Source organism: Anas acuta, chromosome 15 (genome assembly GCF_963932015.1).
Source record: "Anas acuta chromosome 15, bAnaAcu1.1, whole genome shotgun sequence".
In the NCBI taxonomy this organism is placed as follows: Eukaryota; Metazoa; Chordata; class Aves; order Anseriformes; family Anatidae; genus Anas; species Anas acuta.
The window spans coordinates 15,788,735-15,809,241 of NC_088993.1; the positions used below are offsets into that span (position 1 = coordinate 15,788,735).

Consider the following 20,507-nt stretch of genomic DNA (forward strand, 5'->3'; position numbering starts at 1 on the left):
GGTTCTGTCACCCGGGGTCTGATCCCGAGCCTCTGTGCAGTGAGAAGCCAAGCACGGGGTTGGGATGCCCAGGACTGGCTCCAAGATAAATCTGCCCCGTATCGAATTCTCTCATGTTCAGTCTCATTATCATGTTGATAATCATGGTAGTCCCTCATTCCTAACTAGAAGACAGGCTGCTCATTCTCTCTGCTATTCATGTTTGTCTTGTGTGTATCTAGAAAAGCTTAAATAAAAAGAAATTAAAAAAAAAAGAGGGAAAGAAAAATTTCCAAAGGCGTATAAAAAATCCCAAGAGGTTGAATATTTGGGCAGCTGTGCCGCCCTCTGACGCAGCTTTGCTCTCAAGGCTCTTTCAGATGCGATGGGATGGGTGGCGCTGGGCTCTGGGAACAGCCTGAACCCCGTCGTGTTTGCAGTTATTGGGAAAGGTGCAAATTGGCTGCCCTGCTGGCACGGGGCTGATTGGCCCTGCGGAGGGGCCGATCCGTGGGCGAGCAGACAGCCCAGCGTGTATAAAAAGGGTTGGGATGCACAGAGCCACTCGGGGCTGTGCATGGGGAGAGCAGAAAATAAGCAAGTTTTGGCAGTCAGGGTGTTTGGGGTGAATTAGCAGAGCAGGGTGAGCAGTTTGGTGAGGTCTTTAATGCTTTGGAGTTGAGTGTGGTGGATACGGTACAGCCAAAACATCTTGGTGAAGAGCTGGGAAGGGCTTGGCGGGTGATTTTTGGCTAGAGGCTTTGTCATGGTGAGCCCACGGGCAGAAAAACAAAGCCCGTGCCTTCTGAGTGCAGAGGATGCTCTGGACAGAGCTGTGGCCCAGAGCTATCCTCCAAGGAAGGGAGCAGGGGAAGGTGATAGCTCACTACCCAGTGCAGATGGAAGAATAACTAAATGGAAAGAGGGAGGGAAGAGTAGGAGCTGAGACAGCCTCGAAAATACCAGCAGCATGATGGTGGGGGTAACGAATGGGAGGGTGATTGCAGCAGGTGAGGAAGGTCTCATTAAGGAGGACTTAATGAGATTAAGGAGGACTTAATGAGATGGTAAAAGCCTGTGTGAAAGCTGCTAGTTCCCTTGCATTTCCTCTGGTGAACCCTTCCTGGTGAGTAAAATTTTTAAGTGTCCCATTGTTGAGTTTGGGGAATGGACTTGTTAGATAAGGCTAAGCAAAAGACAGTGCTGGGAGGTCTGAGAGCAGAACCTCTTCCAGAGCTTGTTGAAGTTAGGCAGGAAATAATACGACAAGTTAGAGGATCAATATTGTTAAAAAGCTTTTCTCTGAAGGAGAGGTGTTAGTAACAGCGTTAGTAAATCACGCAGGCTGAGCCTTTGCAGGGTCTCTCCATCTTTTTTTGGTGTAGCGGCTGGGTGAGGATCCCACCCTGTGCAGGAGTTAACCTGTTATTGCTGGCCCAGGCTCAGCACCAAGCTGGGAAGGGAACAGGGTGTCTCTGCTGGTTGCACTTTGGTCCTTCCCTGCACATCTCCTGGTTTCTGCTTAGCTGCACAGGGCAGAGTTGGACACCAAACCTTTCTTCTGTACATCTGTGTATGTGAGGCACAGGATCTCTTCTTCTGTTCTGAATTATGCTATAATGAGCAAGCCTGCCATACACTGACCCATGACTAATTTGAGCCCTTCCTTTATCTTCACTAACATGATGCGTGCTCGCTCCCTCCCTGTAGAGGAGCTGTAGCGTAGCGCAGTGATACAGTGAATGGCAAGTCACACCAGGACCCAGTGAGCAGGACAGAGAGCAATGGGATGTTTGGCACTGTGTAGCCGGTCAATTTTCCTAAAATGACGTTGCTTCATTGTTCAGTTCAACGGCTTTTGTCTAATGGAGAATCGAAGGGCAAACCACATCTGTAAGCAGGAGGCGATCGGGTGTTACGCAGGCTTTGCAGGACAGGCACAGCAAAGAGAAAATGCGAATGAAGTGAAGGATGCTGCTGCTGTTCTGTTTCAGGGCAGCGTTTGTCCAAATTCTTGCCTTTTCATCCAGCCTGAGATGTTTTGGTGTGCAGTGACCTGTTAAACACTGGCTATTCCAACAAGCCTCTCGCTCCTTTGTTTGAAGGCTGATAGGAGATAACCCCGTGCCCATGCTGAAGGCTGATGCAGCAGATCTCTGTTAATCATTTCAGACTGACCCGGAACTCAGAGCACTGCTAGAAACAGGAAAACAAACTAAACTCAGTGGCTTTTTTTCAGACAAAGCTTCATGACTCAGGAGGAATGTGACTGTAACAGAAAGAGCTGGTGCCTATTTCCTGCAGACAGCCAAGCCACAGTTAGGCAGTAATGCTTGCTAAAACAAAAAGAATGTTGTCTACTACATAGCCCTTCACATAGATAAGATGTGTATTCTGCTCTGGGGCCTTTTTTTAAGGCACTTCGGTTCCCAGAAGCGGGGAATACTATTTTCCAGATCACTATCAAGTGTGGGAAAAAAATCATAAAATTACTCTTCCTTCCCCTGATTCAGAAATGTGTTTATAGCTGCTCAGAGTTCTGCCTCGCTAGCTGGGCAATATCCAAGCTGGCATCTTCTGGAAACCAGACACAGTCATTCCCGAGGCAGGGATGGGAGGTGGTGGCCTCCAGGCTGTGCTCGGTGCCCATGCGCTGCAGAACATCCCAGCAGGCTCACAACGGATGTGTAGGGCAGAGGATGTCTTCAGGATGCTTTGTAGGACTAACTGTTGGGAGAGACAAAACATGTTCACAGGGCCGTGTTAGGATCAAATCAAAATGTTTCTCCAGCGTGCCAAGCTTAATAATTCTTACCATCACGTAGATTGGTAGAGGAGTGTAACATCCACTTTTATTTAAAACCAACGAACACCACTCACACAAACAAAAAAACACCACCACAACCTGGCAGGGCAGTGATGGATGGAGCTTAGGAGACTGGATGATAGTAGCATTTGTCTTTTCTCAGGTGATGCATGCAGGCTGTCATCCAGCCAAGCACGGGATGAGCAGCGCCCTTCACCTTGGCTGGACTAGGCGTGGATTTATTTATTTATTTATTTTTGAACATTTCTTCCTGCCAGAGTTGCATCTGGATTTAGAACAGCAAATCTCTCTGAGCCACTATATTCACACCCTGCAATTTTTCAGAATTCCTTAGATGATTGCTAATTGGATCATTGTAAACGAAATAAAATCCAGGTGCTCCTTTTGGAGGAACTATTTGTAAACTCTTGGATAGCATATTGTAAAATTAACAAATCCCTCTCCGTTGGGACTTGAGATTTAAATTTACATTCCTCTGATCGGGGGGGGAAAAAAAAAAAAACAGAAACAGGAAAAAAATTGATTTGCTCAAAGAAAACAAAGGCATCAGAAGACAATCTTTTCAGTTCCTGGTTCTGTGGTTTGCTTAGGCAATGCCAGGAATTTGGGGCAGCATGAATCAAGTCGTCAGCAAATTCTGGGTGTCCCCAGGGTATTGAAAAATGCTTCTGGGGAAGGCTGCTAATTGCATCATGGGTCATTGCTTCAATATGTGTTGTTTCTAGCTGTTCTGCCTTAAACTGCTCTGCCATGCCAGCCTGTAGTGAAATCCTGCAACGAAGACATGTTAAGAGAAATCTCTGTTGCTCTGAAGAGGCTAACAAAAAGCTCAAATGCTCCTTTTCCCCCAAACAAAATAAAACAAAGCAAAGATCTTTGAAATACAAAGATCGGTGAACCTAAATTGACAGTGGGAACACCAGCATGTAATCAGAAAAATGCAGACTGGAAATGGTGGGGATGGTGAGGCCCATTTTCCTATGCTTAGCAGTGTGAGTCAAAGAGATGCTCCAGAAACACAGAATGACTGCAGCATTGTGTCTCTGAGGGCACAAACAAGCTTACGGTCTCTCTGCTCACATATTTCAGACAGATGTCTTTGCTTTTTGAGAGTGCTACAAGCAGAGAGCTCTGCACCTGGCAGCTGCTCCAGGTTAAATTGCTCTCCTGCCCGGCTTTGACTGCTGGAAGTGGAAAAAGAGACAACTGATGGAGTGTTAGAATGCAAGAAGCAAATACTGCGAGCAATGGGGAAGCACTGGTGTGTGAATACTTAATGTGGAAAATACAGCTCATAATGGCAGAAACTGTTTTGAAGTATTAAACCAAAAGTTGTTGGTTTTTCAGGTGCATCTGGTGAGAAGTCCTGGCAGCTGTGCCTTTCCTTCCTCTTTCATGGTATGTAAGTATCTGTCCAGGTGTTCCAGGCCTTGCTCAAATGCACCCTGTATGTTGCAGTCCAGGAATAAATAAATATAATTCAGTTATGAGAGATGCTGTGATGAGAAATACCTGATCTGTACCTTTACTCTAAATGCTAAAATTCTGATCCCTATGTAATAAAGTGCTGTTGATCTTGGGCACACTGAAAAGCACAACTTAAAACAGCTTCTAGCCACGGAGCTAGGGGAAAAAGGGTCAGAAAATGAAAAAGCTTTGGTGCTTGAGTATTTACTTGGAGGGGAGGGAGGAAGAAGGGACAGATGGATAACCCTGGCAAGAGCCTTACCCTGAATTAATGCAGGATGACTCTAAAGTTTGTCCAAGGAGTGAAAGCACACATAGCTTTTGTCATGGATGCTGTCCTGTGATAAACCTGGGCTTTTAAAGAGTGACTAAACCCATTCTCTTGCTGCAAATGAGGTAAAATGCACATTCATCCTATTTAACCCAAGAGTTATGGGGGGACGGGACGGGACAGACTCGGGACAAATTGTGTGTGCTTTGGACAGCATTTATAAAGGAATTAAGGGACCACTTTTTGCTATTGTTTTTGACTTTACAGAACATCTTTATTCTCCACAAGCACTGTTGGATAAGATAGGGGATGGCGAAGCCCCTCCGTTGCGCTGGCGGAGCCCACAGCAGCGCATCCAGCCACCCCATGGGAGCTAAACCACGGACATCTGCCTCCTTACACCTTTCCGAGGGGGCTCTCACAACCCAGAGGGGGCCGCCGCCCACCTCGGGTGGCATTTAAAAGGAGAAAAAACGATAAAAAAGCAGCTTTATTAACGGAAACCCCCACACACCCCCATCACCATCGCGGGGCCAAGATGGCGGCGGCGGGGAGCTCCCCTCAGCCTTAGGCGGGAAAGGCGATGGGGGGGGATGAGGGCGTCGCCTCGCGCCCGCCCCTCGCGCTCCCCCCCCCCCCTCTCCGTGAGGCGCCGCCGCCATCTTGCGAGCGGCGCAACCGGAGGGGCCGAGCTCCGCCGCTGCCTCCGCCTCTCCCCGACCCCTCCGGCCGGGGCCGCTTCACCCGGGGCCGGGGGGCCGGAGCCGGCAGGTAAGGCATTAACCGAAGGGGCTTCTGGAGCTCCATCAGCCTCGCTTCAAGCGGCTGCGTGAGGGCAGGGTGCCCCCTTTCACTGCGCTCCCCCCCCCCCCCTTCCCTTTCCTCACACAGGGTCCGCCGCCTGAGGAAGGGGCTGCGAGGGCCTCGCCTCAGGGGGTTCTGAGGGAGCGAGCCTCTTTTTTTTCGATTTTTCCCCCTTTTTTCCTTTTTTTTTTCTCTATTTTCTCCTCCCCAGGGCAGCCGGGGGCTCCTCGCTCCCTGAGGTGAAAGGGGGAGTAGCCCCCAGGCCCCCTGAGGGAGGAGGGGAGGGGATCCTGAGGTGCAGGGGGGTTGGGGGTGTGCAGACCCCACCAGGAGCAGCTGGGGGATACAGGGAGGTGTGGGGCTGAAGGGGCGACCCTCTTGCCATGTAGTCCCGGGGGACACAGCCCTGGTTTTGGGGTATATTGCATCCCCTCGTGGGGAGTGGGGTGTGTGTGGGGGTCCGATCTCCCCCCCCCAGCCCTTGGGGATCCCAGGAGCGGTGCTGTGGTGGTCCCAGGCAGCTTATCTTTGCCTCAGTGGCTGTTGGTGTGCTCATGCTGTGGAGGTGTAAAAGCCTGTGGAGGTGAAGCAGGTGGGAATAAAGCTCGTGGACATCCAGTCCTGTAACTGTGCCCATCCTCACGTGTTTGTGTAGCTGTGTGCAGCCTGAAAGAAAAGGTAGGAGTTCGTGGGCAGTGCCTGCATTGGATGCGTGCATTCTCTTCCAGTCCATGTTGGCTTGGAAGACCTGCCCACCTCAAGCCAGAGAGGTTTGTGGTCCCACATCCATTTGTGGATTCATGTCTTTACACCCCTAATAAAGTTTTTGTGAGCATGCTGTCATCCCAGTACCCTTCTAAAGTTTGATACATCAGCGTTACTCTGCAAACAGGACTTCTCCCTGCCTCACACACAGTGTAGCCCACTTGTTGCTGCTGAAGTACATCCGCAAGCGAAGTCCTTGGCCTGTGGTTGTAAGAAAAAACGTCTTTGGTGTTGCTTGTGAATGTCAGCATCGTATTGTGGAGTAAAATACATCCTGAGTGGTGAACAGGGAAAAACTTGTCTTTCAGCACATTTCTTAATTCCCCTCATTTTCTTAATCCATGCAGAAAAGAGGTAACAACTGGAAAGAAATCGTCATTAAAAACCACCATGTAAATATTTCCAGTACTCTCTGAAAGCCGTCTTTACGTTGCTCCCATCTGATCATACAAGAAGGGTACTTCAGGTGATGTTCCAAAACCTAAAAGCATTTCTAGTACGTGCCCACTTTATTGGATTTAAGATGTCTTTAACACCATTAGGGATGTTTGGCAGGCCACCTGGGAGCTGTGGAGGTTAAGCGTGTAGCGGAATGAAGGAAGAAACATGAGCTAGGAAATGGAATTTGATTTTTATTTTCCCTTAAATTGTGGGGAGCTTGGTTCGGGAAGGATGTAGGTAAGCTTTAGGTTGGATGTCTGTAACCACTGCCTTTTAGGAGTTGGGTGTTGGTTTATTTATTTTTCTTTTCCCAAATGTCTGAAAGTACAGGCAGAAAGGATTTTTCTTTTTTTAATGGTATAGGATATGGGATTGTGGTATTCCAGGGTAAGTGGGGGGTGTGTGTGTGTACATACACAAGGTAAGGGTGTACCAGGAAGCCAGGTATAGGGATCCTACTGGGTTTAATGGAGTCAACAACTGGGCATTCAAATTCCATTGCTGAGGTTGTCCCTGTTCGTGCTCTTTCTGCATGTTTGGGAAGTTTTGGCAAAGGGCAGGTTTTCATTCACAGCAGCTGAGCATAGCACGGCCTCTTTGTGAAGGGGTTGGCATTAGGAAGTTCCTGACTTGACCCTGGATCCCGACAGAAGATGAATTGGGTGCACTGCTGGGACTAGGCCAAGCCAAGCAAGTGTGTGGCAGGTTGCAAAGGTGGGCTGGGGTAGTTTTATAACAAAGCTAGCCAGCTGTTCCCCTAAGCATGAAAATTAAATGCTGTTTGGGAGCACTTGGTAGTCAATAAGCCTTCAGTTTTTTAGAACAGCTACAGGTGACTTGAAGAATTTAGGTTTCTCCATAGGGAGATGTTTGCCAGGGAAGTTATTGATTTATCTGAGCTCCCATTCACTTTGTTTTGAATTACACAGCTCCTATTTGATATTTTCAGCCCCCTACTTAATGCTAAAATGCTACACAAATGAGCTATTTATACATAAGTGAGGTGCTGCAGCCTAGGACTTTTTTGGCTGCTGATAAGCATGATTGTTTCTTTTATTTGAACAAAACGTTATGTGAGAATAGAGCATGAAAATATGATGTTACAAAAAAGAATAACAAGTGTGAAGATGGAATCCCATCAAGTAGTGGTGTTTGCTTTTATTTTGGGGGAAAATGTATAGATTTCCTCTTGATGTTTTTCTCCTGTTTTCACAGGAGAAATATTAGTATCAAAGAATGACAACAGCTGCTTCATCAAGTGGATGCCTTGTGCAAGAGGGCATTATTTACAGCTACCAGCTTTACTGAGCTCTTCCTTACATTTCATCTTTATTTGTAAGTTTATAATTTGTTGAAAAGAGGTGGAAAGATGCACAGCTCTGGAAATGGATGCCTCTAATCAATTTAGCAGAGAGCTAGGACTTAAGGGCTCTCTTGGCTCAGTTCTGCCTCTGACTGGCTTTGTGATTTTGAAAGTCAGCATTGCTCAGTTCTAGAAAGGGTACTGGAAAAGAGAATCTATGCTGCTAGATGATAGCCTGAGGAAAGCATTTAATAAGCAAACAAATAAATAACCAACTGTTAAGATATTGTCAAGGAGAGATCCTTTGGAGACCTCTACTGAAGCGTTTTGCTGGTGGGTGTGTGAAGCTTGGGGACAGGAGAAGGAAGGCAAGAGAGGCACAAGTCTGTTCTTTGTGCTCCACTGCTGGGTGTGCTGAGATAGGTTGTAAACAGTGTAGCTTGTGGGCCACAAACCTCTATAAGGATATCTGTGTGGTGCTATTAAAATGTTGGTAAATAGTAAGAATGATGGAGAATACAGGATTATGAGAAACCCTTCACTGTCTAAACAGAGAAAATTTGTCCATTTTTGATTTTTAAAGCTGTGACTTTACCAGGCCTTTGCACTCTTTCAGTCTTCTAGGAGTGGGAAGACAACTTAGGTTTGATGTTTTGTGTGCCATCAACTGAAATTGGGGCCAACATGAATATAACGAAGGGAGGACTGGTGCTGTTTTCAGCTAATTCCAATTCATCATGCATGGAACTATCGAAGAGGATTGCGGAGTAAGTAAAACCTGCCTGCAGGGCAGCTTGGGATCTTGGTGCCATTGTAAGGGACTTCTTTTAGAGAAGACTGATTTCTCTGTTTTGTGGTAGTTACATGGGAAAGCTGTCACAGCTGGGATGAACATCTGGTGTACGGTATTGCACAGCCTATTTCAACAGGTCGATAACGAAGAAAGTAACTTGTGATTAAGTTGTTCAGTGACAGGTTGTGGTTGTCTGTAGTATGTTGTTGTGAATGCAGGAAAATGAATGTTTGGGTAGTGTTAAATACTCTACATTTTAGATGGGGACATTTATTAGCTTTAAATACATGAATAGCTTCAGAAAAGCTTGTATGACTTCAGTGATTTTTTACCTTGCTCTTGTAACAGTATTAGGATGCACAGTGCAGAAGTATTGGGTGCTGTGGGGTTCTTCCTGAGGCTTATGCACCCAAAGTCAGATATAGAAAGGTGTTATGCCTCCGAAGAACTTGGGCATATGTACCTATTGTATTCCTTTCTATTATTTTTTTTTTTAGTGGTGATGGGCTGTGCTAATATTGAAATGGAATAAACACAGCAGACACTCAGATTTCTTATTCATTCCAGGCTGACATTTGTCTATGGAAAAAGATGCTTTAAAAGTGGACTCTTAAGCATTTTGAATGTTCGTTGTCATCTGTCTATATAGATACAGAGAGAGTGCAACTGGTTTTAGTGTTTGTTTTTTTTTTTTTTCTCCTGTTTTTCTCCTCAAATATGGCATTTTCAGTAACTATCACAATTGCTTTAATGGTTTTGCTCTTTAATGGGCTTTTCATTCTTTTAGCCCTTCATTTTCACTTACTGACTTCTGGTTTTAATTTTTCTTCTGCAGGCGATTAGGGGTTGAGATGGGGAAGGTTCAGGTTTATCAAGAGCCAAACAGAGGTGAGCATTTCACAGGCAGAACTGGAAACTTACCTACCTACAATCTGCCTTTATCACTGCCCATTTCTTGATTCCATTGCATCTTGCTCCTCACATCTTACATATTTCTCTTAACAGAAACACGAGTGCAGATCCAGGAGTCTGTGAGAGGGAAGGATGTATTCATCATCCAGACAGTTTCAAAGTGAGTAGTTGTTGAGAGACACTGTACAAGCGTTTTGATGTGGACCATCCATAGGAATGCTTCTGTTCTAACTTTTCTTTGCATATTATGTATGTGACACAGTATAATAAGCTTAGATTAATTATAGAGGCTTCTCTTTGTGTGCTTTTTTTTTGTTTTGATACATGCACAAAGAAGACTTCAGTGTAAGCCAACTTCTATTTTCATTTTCAATGAAAATGTCAACGAAACTTTCCCCATGGTTTCTGTGTTCTTTCGCTAAGTGCATTCTTTTGCTCATGACATTCTCTTTAAATTCCTCCCTTTTCAGCTACCATGGTTCCAGCACCATCACAAAGCTCTAAATGTAGGAGGAGCATTTCCTAGGCAATGTGTCGTGTGACTCAAAACAGTTTTGTTGGTTTTGTGAAAAGAACTTTAAAAATACAGAGACTTTTTTTTGATTTCTAATGGCACCAGAAATAGTGGGTCTTGTAGTTGATGACTGGTTCTCATCTACAGATACCCTCTCAGTCTTCTTGTTTAGATCAGAAAATAGATGACAGTTAGTAAATGTTTAGCCTGCTGTTGGCTTGAACAAAAGAAAAGTATGTTGGAAATCTGATTTTTTTTTAAAGGTTATCGATACTGAAAAATACATCTATTTTGCTTTGTGAGCAATAGAAATAGATGTTGGAGATAAAAGTATGGTGTAGTTTGTCACAGCAACATGCTGTATTACCAAAAGCCTGAAAATGGAATATGCTGAAAAGTGCTGAATTGACCAAAAAAAAAAAGTGAAAATAATAATGAAATGTAATTCTAGTAAAGAATTAAAATGCTGGGTACAGGACGCTTACATCCTTAGGTGTGCAGCTGGATTTGCAATGAAGATCTCTCACACTCTAATACAGTGAAGTAATGGATGTAGATGTTGTGTTGAATTCAGCTGCAGGATTTTTATGCATGAATACAGAACTAGACGCTTCTCATTCCAGGGATGTGAATACTACGATCATGGAACTCCTGATCATGGTGTACGCTTGTAAAACATCCTGTGCCAAAAGCATTATTGGAGTGATTCCTTACTTCCCATACAGCAAGCAGTGCAAGATGAGAAAAAGGGGCTCCATTGTCTCTAAATTACTGGCTTCAATGATGTGCAAGGCTGGTAAGAATGCAGGTTGTTGTGAAATAATCAAGGAAATGGGGGGTCCCACGGGCAGCGCTCAGATCCAAAGAGGTCTGTGCACAAGGTGGGACTTTGTTGAAAGACTTTGCAGTTATTTTTAATAAGTTTGAAGTACACATAGAATATAACTAGAGATATTTCAAGATGGTGAGTTCATTTAAAAATAAATACATCTTGCAACATCCATTTTACATCGCATCCTACTGTACTGGCAAGATGAGTCTGCTGCTTTGGGCTGTGCTATCCCTCCCTCATAATGCTGTTCTTGGCCTTTCTTACATTTTTGAGCAGTTGTACTTTGTCATTTCTAGTCTGTCTGTCGTAGCTGTTGAATATTTTGTTTGTCCTTTACGTTTGAGTTGAGGTGGGAGAATGAGTTTGCGCATTTTCAGCCATTAAGACACTTTATTTCCTGCTTCTTTCCTTTTGCTTTCTTTCCCTGGGAAGAATTGGCAGTTAAAATGAACGCTGCGATCGGGTTCTTATTTTGAGAGAAGAAACGTGGCAGTGGTTAGAATTTGGGCCTCTTTCTGAGGAGTTCAGAACTCCAATGTTTACTGTGTCCCACTATGTGGTAGAGGACCATTTATCTTGTTCATGGTTCCACGTTGTCAGGTGTAAACGGAGAAGGAGCATACCTGCCTCAGTGTGGCACTACTGCTTCAGTTATGTGGATTGTTCTCAGGTGCTTGTTGAAGACACAGTAGCAATTGGGAAGCAGGGATAACCCTTGTGTATTTAAAAGGGACATAGTTCCTAGGCTTACTGAAAGCATGTAGCATAATGTTTTTGTTTTAATGTAGCTTAGAGAGTTTGTTCTGAACAAACTTGTTAAACTTCCTAGAGAAATAAAGTGTATCTGTTATTGCTCACTTTTCCTGACCTGCTTCTTCATGCGTCTTTTTTTAAGGACTAACTCATCTCATTACCATGGATTTACATCAGAAGGAGATACAGGGCTTCTTCAATATTCCAGTTGATAACTTGAGAGCATCTCCATTTTTACTACAGTACATCCAGGAAGAGGTGAGGAAGGCCTACTTTACACTGTTTTTTAATTATTTTTTGCAGTGTCTCAAGGCTTGTGAAATTCCTGTGAGAAGATTAACAATTCAAACAGAACTTTAAAGGGGGGAGGGTCATGTTGGGGCAGGAAGTGGTGTGTTGGTTCTTTTCCTTCCCAGAGAGGCCTGATTTTCCTTTTCATGAAGAACTGGCATTTTATTTTCCATGTAAGGATGCTGTTCTGTCATCTTATACATATCCTGCTAAGTAATACATGTATATAAAAGAGCATTTTTCTATTCTGAGTATCCTCTTCCTTTTCTGTTTCCAATTTCCTTGCTATTTACAGGATGGAATGCTGGTGTAGGTGTAATTTATATAGCATTATGAAAATATTTTGCAGGCTAACTTGTAAACGATGAGAGCCTATCCATCCTAATCTGAAAATAAGAACAGATGACTTCTGTTGTGGGGAAATCTCCACCTGCTGTTTGTTCAGCATGTCTTGACTTGAGGGAGCTTAACTTCTGATGTTCTCTGCAGCCATTTCTCCATCTTTGAAATGGATATTACTTTTATAAAGTGCTTTGAGAAGTGCTACTGACAGATTCATGTGGACAAATTGTGCAGTTGGTAATTGTAGGTGTAAGATGTGGATTATGTCTGCCTAATCATCATTTGGAAGAAAGCAAATCTTTTCCTCCTGCTGAGAAGAAAATGCATAGTTTGCTCTTACTTTTTGAACTCAAGCATTTTTGTTGTAAAGAGAGATAAGTGCCTTAGTTTGAAAAAAGAAGGAAAAAAAAAAGGATTTATTATGATACTTCTAAAAGTTTGTTGGGGAATCAGTTACCATTTGAATGTGTCGTTACAATTTGTTTGGTAATTTGTCTGTCTGAAAAAGAGGGAAGATGATAGAACAAAATTCCTGGCTCTGGCTTTGCCACAGTCATTCATCTTGTGCATCAAGACAGAAGCATTGCATGTTGTAATCAATATATAAGTTTTTTTAAAAAAAAAAAAAAGTGGAAAGCCAGATACGTAGACTGAAGACATGTTGTGCCTTTGTATGTTACTTGAATCTGAGGACTATGGTAGGTAACAAGGCCACGTTCCCAGTTTAGTCTTTAAGCATATCTTGATACCCAAAGTCTTAACGTTTTAGGAAGATTTGCTGCAGCTTTGAGTCTGGCTCTCCTGGTGCTTTCTAAGAAATGAACGTTCACAGAGCTCAGCTGAAGTATGTGTAGAGAGGACTTAAAAGATCCTTTCAGCTTTTAATTTCTTGATTCCTCTGCTTGTTCATGAGATGATTTGCCAAAACAGAAGTTGACCGAACCTACTTGATCACACAGGATCTGTGCTGGCAAGTACTTCACTAGCCAAGTGATGTGTAGTATCCCTTTTGTGAAAAATTCATCCTGTGCTGCTCCGGAAGAATTTAGTATTCATCTCAAGCTCCTGGTGACAGCAGCTTGCTGCAAATCTTGCACTGTCAATACCAAAGGATGAGAAATGTTTCAAGGGGGAGTTGTGATGGGATATATTGAATAGCATGAAATAGAGTCCAGCTTGATAAGAACGGAGGTCACTTACAAAGCACTTAGCTGAAAGTTGAGAGGATGAGGCCGTACAGTTGTTCCCTGCCAGAAAATTATGTGTAGGTGTGAAGGGACTTATTTGATGTTCTGGGATGAAGTCAGTCCCATCAGTGAAACTCATTTGTATACGGATAATTTGGTGGTTTTCCTTTGTATGCCTAGCAAATATTTATAATTAGTGTCTTCTATCTTCCTTATGTGTACATGTTAAGCTCAGAGTGACTCGTTAATCTCGGAGTGACATAGCTCTTTGTTACTAGGAGCTGTTGATGTCTTGCTGTCTCTCGGATGACATTTCTGGCTTTCTGACTTCATTTCGAACAAATTTGATAATTTGGCAGGGGAAAAATGAGGCAATGATGTCTGAACAAGATCAAAGCCTTTATTATGTCAAATGACAGGCCCTGCCTTGTCCATACCTTCCATCATGCTAATCTTCGTAGCCTGTTGTTTAACTAAGCATTTGTAAAGGACAGAACATGCTGAATTCCCAGTATTGTAGGTGGAGTTGGTAGCACTGCGGATTATTAATGCTGCCTGACTCGTCCTCTGAAAAGCTCTCATTTTCAATTGGTTAGGCCCCTGCCAAAATTCAGAAGTTAAATCAGCATGGGAAAAAATTCTTTCAGATAGAATGCTTTTGGAAACACTCAGCAAGTGTGGTGTGCGTTTGAGGATGAGGCTGTGGAATAACTTACCTTGCTTGTAGTTTTAAAAACGAGTATTTCTGTGTTTTGGAGCTCCTATTTAATGTCTGGCAGTAAGATTGTGAGTTCTGTGTCAGGGTCCTGTCCCTCCAAATTTATCAGGTGACAGCTTTAACAGATCTAACAGCCAAGAGGCTTCAGGTCTGCAATAGTGGGATTCCCTGGGACTGGATGTGCTGTGCAGGACTTGCGAGTGGCTGTGCGTTATTGTTATGACAACTGCTGCAAGACCAGACAGGTTCTGTGTGTGCTGCGCTCTGGCACAGCTTGTCCCAGGGCAGTGCAGTGAGGGAAAGTGCTGAGTTCGCAAGGAAGGGGCTGCAGTGAGATACCAAAGTGAGCCCAGGCTGCTGGTGGAAGGTCTGGAAGCACCAGCAGTGGAGTGACAGCCAGTGGCTCCTGTATGGGTGCAGTGAATGTAGAATTTTTATTCCTTTTAGTGGTCCCTGTAAGGAGTCATATGATGTGGAGAGGCCTGTCTTTTTTTTTTGGTTTACTTTGAAAAACAACCCTGAAATGAGGAAATGGATTAAAAGCTGTGTTTGCAAGTGATTCAAGACTGTTGTGTGCATGCACAAGACAACTTAAGTCGAACAGGAAGCTTTAGTTTTGATGGTTTCCTGTTTTTTAACATTTGCCTGTGTAGTCCATACGTTCTTCTAAGGTGGTTACTTTTTTGTGATCTGTATATAACGTGGTGTTTGGGAGAGGTACAACTTTCAGCTAAAATCTGAATTTGCTTAATATCTGAATTTCCTGAGATGTGAACTCTCAATATGTACCATGGATTCTTGAGATTGCTTTCTTACGTTAGGTAAAACAATAAATGCTTAAAATTCTTTTGGCAAAATGAAGTTTTGATTCTTACTGAGTTGAAATTTGTCTGAAGATACGAAGTAGACATTGCTATCTGTTATTTACTACAGATACCAGACTACAGGAATGCTGTAATTGTGGCCAAATCACCTGCGTCTGCAAAGAGGTGGGTATGATCTGCTCTCTTGTGTTAGAGCAGGAAATCTCTATCCTCATTTTGTTCTTAGGGTCGAGTAAAGGACAGATATTTAACAGTTAAAAGATGCAGCCTGCAACCCCCTGCCACCTACACTTTCAGATGTGCAGTTTTTACATCGTCACAAAATCGTAATAAATCTAAACGGAGGTTAAAAAAAACAAGCTGATGTAGTAAATCAGTGCAGTGCTTCTGATAAAGAAGCTATTTAATTATATGATGTAATACTCGTGTACATTTACGTTATGAATTTCCTACTGTGAATGAAGAAAAATCACTAGAAGTGGTACACCACTAATCCAAAGTAATTGCTTAGCAAACAGCTCAGAATGTGGTTGATCAGATCCTAAGTGTGGCTGACTTACAGCCTAGCGTGGTGGAACAGGATTTGATGGTTGAGACTGCTTTCCTTGTGAAGTTCTTGTTAGCCGAACAATTGTTCTTAATTCCTGTAGCTTTTTGGTTCGCTATACCTAATCTCTAGAATTATACCGCTCTGAGAAGGTGGTAAAGAGTTGGATGATGATTTAAGAGATAATTCATTTGCTGTGGTGACAAACTAATAAATTGCTGAGACATTACCTAGTCTTTGATGCCAAGGAGTCATGATATTCTTTGTAAAAGCAAACAACCATTGTTTTATATAGTAAATCCAAAATGCTTTACTTTGTAGAAGTACAGTGAGGGGAACAAATTGCCATCTTTATTTCGCAATGGTGGTACTTAAGTGATTTTTTTCTCTTTTGGCCAATTACTTTACGTTTGCTTGTCTTTGTTTCCTTTATTTGGTGTCGGTATTGTCTCTTGGGTGTAGGCAGGCATTTGCTGAAGCATTTTCATGCTTGTCAAGTAACTGTGAATGCCAGCAAATGACCTCACTTGAGTTGCACATGTATAGGAAAGGAGACTTTTGCAGGAGAGCATCCCAGAGCTGTGTTTGTACAGCTTCTTCACGTGTGCATGTGAGCATTTCAGAGTAGTCTGAGGGAGGTGCATTGTGTTTGGACAAGGGTGGCGGAACATTTCGGCCTAATTAAGGACAAGCTTCACAGATGAATGTCTGCTTGTGAAGGAGAACTTACTCCTGAAGGAGCTTCTGAGCTTATTGGAAAATGAATAAATCATTTTACTGTTATTTTGAACTTTATTCAATGTAATATTGCATATTTAAATCGTTATTGTAGTTTCACTGATACGATTACGCCTTCGAAGTCATAACTCTTAAATATGCATGGAATCATAATTTATCTGTATTTAACCTCTTGAAAAAAATAACTGTACGACAACCACAGGGCAAAAGATTCTCCAATTTTAATTAACTGAGCATCACAATGAGCAAATAACTTGGTGGAGTTGTTTGGATAGTGAAGCCAGGCTTAAGGTTAAAGGAAGTGATTCAGGCCACAGGTCCTAGATACTAAGGTTAGAACAAAGTGACGTGCTGGTCTCACTTTGACCACGAGGAGAGCAGGTCGCTGGTGCAGGCTAGATACTGAGCTCTGGGGTGTGCAAGGCAAGGTAGGACAAATGTCAGTGCTGCATTTTACTTGCTGCTTGCTGCATCCAGGTTACGAGTGCTGTCTGTGAATTTTCCTGACTCTCTGCTTTCCACACTCATCCAGCTAACCTTAAACTTCATTACCTAAATTCCTAACTTCAGTCAAATAAATGCTGCATGGCGAAAGAACTTTTTGTAAGTTTGTAGAAATCCGAGCTGTTTAAATTTCAAGAGTAGCTTGTCAGGCAAAATGATTTTGATTTCCTTTTCTGTAGGATATCCAAGGTTACGTGTGAGAAGGTCTGGGATATTGTCTTACTTAGTCCACGTCTTGCTAAAAATAAATAGATGAATATTTGTTTTCTGTTTTCATTTGAATATTTTTTCCTACTTAATTAAATATAGGCAACCCAGACATCTAGGCTATTCTTGGTGACTGTTAGATGAGACCAGCTAAAGCATGGGATCTCAAGAATGCTGAAAGCCAGGAAATGTTTTTTGACTGCTGGGCAAAACAGAAAGGAATAATCAGATTTGTGTGACTTTGCGGCATTTGCCCTGATGCTTGCAAGGCCAGTGTGGATGCTTTCAAGGTTATTTCAACTCTCACAGGGCTGGTGAAAACGAGATGCTGTGGGATAGGTGATTTCTTCTAGGTATTTCCTTAGGATTTTAGGATCATTTTTTTAACCCTTTCTCTACAGGGCACAGTCATTTGCTGAACGCTTACGGTTGGGAATTGCTGTCATTCACGGGGAAGCTCAAGATGCTGAGTCTGACATGGTGGACGGCCGACACTCACCACCTACAGCCAAAAACGTAGCTGCTATTCATCCCAGTTTAGAGATACCCAGTAAGTAAGTTTGTGTGTGAGAGTGTTCACCTACTGCTTTTTGTGCTTTTGGGAGAGGGGGACAGTGATGGCACCGTCAAAGAGGAGCGATTCTTTATAAGAACATGAGGAACGGAAAAGGTTACTATTTGATACTTTTTGTCTGTAGTTTTAGTGCTGGGATGATTGTGAGATCTGTGCCCTGCGTGGGAGGAGCTGTGCCACCACAGTCAGTCAGAAGAGCCTGTGGCAGAGAGGCCACACTTTTGCCAGTTGGCTTTAATGTTTGAGTTTTGTTCTGGGACGCAGAGCTAATAAGCTGAGCTGAGCTGGCTTTGTGTGGAGCCGGATCAATGTCATAAGCCTTGACAAGGAATCCTTGCTGAACGTGGGTGTGACCTGTAGCTGTGCCAGCAAAACTTCATCGCATGAAAACCTAGCTTGGGTTTCAGTAGGCTGATTGAACTGGTTGTGCCTGCATACCGCTCTCTGCATGTAGTTAATACTTCTTCACTAAGCTTAAAAAAAAAAAAGTATTAAAATCTTGGTGCTTTTCCCAGCAACACTGTAATAGTTGGAACAGTTGTCACCTCACTTCTTGCTAAAACAGTGGTGACCCATGCAAAGTTGACATTTCCACGCTTGAAGTAAATTGTATAAACCTTCTTTTTTCTTTTTTTTTCTGCCTCTGTAAAAAAAAAAAAAAAAAAAAAAAATTGCCATTGATCAGTGCTGATTCCCAAGGAAAAACCACCCATCACAGTTGTTGGAGATGTAGGAGGAAGAATAGCTATCATCGTGGTAAGTAAGATTCCATAGCTTCTGATAAATGATACTGAATATGCTGAAGTTACAGAAATCAAGTATATTTTTGCTTTATCAGCAAATGAATTTTGATGGTGGGCTTTTGATACTGCACTTTTTATCCCATGAGGCAGTAGCCTGCACATTTACTGAAGCTGATTGTGTGAACTACGGAGTGATGTTATAGTGGGTTTGGACACTTTTTCCACGCTAATGCTTGCCATCGAGCTAAGGTGTCTGAAGAACAACATGAGCGAAAATGCCCATTTTGCACTAGATGTAAACTGTTAACATTTGAAAAAGATTAAATGTCATTCTGGGTGCACTGCATTCATTATCAGTAGGTAGCTTAAGACTACACCTTGGTCTGAGAGCGTGTTGAATCTTCACTGACTCAAGAATGTCTTGTTCTGACAGGATGACATTATAGATGACGTCGACAGCTTTCTTGCTGCAGCAGAGACCCTCAAGGAGAGGGGGGCTTACAAGATCTTTGTCATGGCCACGCATGGCCTGCTCTCGTCAGATGCTCCCAGGCTGATAGAGGAATCTGCAATCGATGAAGTAAGCATGAATTCTGAGTGGCTAATCAGATGGTCTAGTTGGTTGGTTTATTTTTTTTTAAGAGCAATTTTATCCTGATAATTCTTAAAATATACTGGCATTAAGAACTTAGGTGGGATGTTGCTGGGTTTTGGCTTTCTTAGCGTTGAATTGTACACTAGAATATCCCTAAACTACAGCAGTGGTAAACCAGGGAGAGCAGAGAGATGACAGACTGCTGGTATAAGCAGACTTTTCCCTTCAGTGTGGGGGATATTTTTGTACCTTCCTCTGACCTTAGGTGTCAGAATGAAAGGAGGGAAGGATATTGCCATTAGTATCCATGGATACGCAGTACAGCAATGCATAGCTCTTCTGAAGATTTGGATCCTGACAGTAATGTAAAATCTTGTTCTGTTATCAGCAAGGGTGGCTTCCTGGGGTCTGGAGGACAGACATTCCCTTTCGCAGTTCTGATATGGGAGGTGGAAAGCGTGAAGCTGTTAAGACTTTCTAAATTTTTTTCTTTCTGTAGGTGGTTGTTACAAACACGATTCCCCACGAAATACAGAAACTCCAGTGCCCTAAAATCAAGACTGTGGATATCAGCATGATCCTCTCAGAAGCCATTCGCAGGATCCATAACGGGGAGTCCATGTCGTACCTTTTCAGAAATATAGGACTGGATGATTAATGCTTTTTAGTCTAAAGAAACACCCGGGCCAAACTGGAAGCGAACAGATAAAGAGCTGTGAAGCATCATGCTTATCTTAATATTTCTATTGAGCCACTTTTTTGTTTCCTCTCAGTTTAAGTATCAAGGTAGAACAGTTTTTCAGAGCAATTTTTTCTTTGCAGTTTTTTTTTGGGGAGGGACGGGGAGGGAAGGGATAACATTTTACAAAAAACTGTTCTAGTTGCTTTTAGGTTAGTTGCACTATATACATAGTGGGGGGAAGAAAAAAAAAACAACAAACACAAAACACTTGAGGCAAGAATTTGGCTTCTAAATTAAGCATTCCTTTTCCAAAGCTGCTTGCTTACAAGTGCTTTAAAAGATAATAAAATGAAGTGACTGTATAATATTTGCATTTTAAAAGCCAAAAAGGTTGTACTGTTGTATGCAGTTAAGTGATTTTGTAGGAGTGCTTTTATAGAAAAGCATATGAAATATGCACCTGTATTTATTTTCTGCGACAAAGAATAAAGATTTGTTTTGTGTGAGCTTTCTAAAAATGTTTATACAGTAGTCACTTGTCTTCTAAAGTGTCCCCCCTTACAAATGATGTGCAGATCCTGTGGTATTGAAAGAAATCAGGAGGTGAATTGATTCTTTTATGCTAATGTGCTACTTAGGAGTGTAAACAGGGTTCGGGCTTCTCGGCAGCGAGGAAGATAACATCTGTTTTGCTTGTTGCTGTGCTGTAACACCTGCAGACAAGGAGAGGCTGCTTTTCCTTAATACCCTAATGCTCATCGTCGCACTTCAACCTGTCTTTCTGCCGAGCACTCTTGTAAAATGCAAAATACACGCAACCTTTCAGCAGCCACCCGGTTTCTGGGGACTGTCACGAAGGTGTCGATAAGATTTGTTGTAATTTGTCAGGTTCAG

The 20,507-nt window shown here is 42.9% G+C and overlaps 1 protein-coding gene across 4 annotated transcripts; it reads left to right on the top strand.

Moving 5' to 3' along the window:
* The first annotated feature begins 782 nt into the window (after positions 1-782).
* Positions 783-20,131, top strand: PRPSAP2 (phosphoribosyl pyrophosphate synthetase associated protein 2). 4 transcript variants are annotated; one of them, XM_068699158.1, is made up of 15 exons: positions 784-1,105; positions 4,154-4,204; positions 4,812-5,315; positions 6,461-6,609; positions 7,770-7,889; positions 8,474-8,624; positions 9,486-9,538; positions 9,656-9,722; positions 10,700-10,872; positions 11,804-11,919; positions 15,133-15,188; positions 17,421-17,569; positions 18,279-18,349; positions 18,770-18,916; positions 19,431-20,131. In XM_068699158.1, the coding sequence occupies exons 6-15, from the start codon at positions 8,506-8,508 to the stop codon at positions 19,587-19,589; spliced, it is 1,110 nt and encodes a 369-aa protein (XP_068555259.1). In that variant the 5' UTR covers positions 784-1,105; positions 4,154-4,204; positions 4,812-5,315; positions 6,461-6,609; positions 7,770-7,889; positions 8,474-8,505; the 3' UTR covers positions 19,590-20,131. The 4 variants fall into 4 exon arrangements, with proteins under 4 accessions (XP_068555261.1, XP_068555259.1, XP_068555260.1 ...); XM_068699159.1 differs by having other exon boundaries at positions 6,461-6,579; XM_068699157.1 differs by lacking the exon at positions 6,461-6,609.
* The last annotated feature ends 376 nt before the right edge of the window (positions 20,132-20,507 follow it).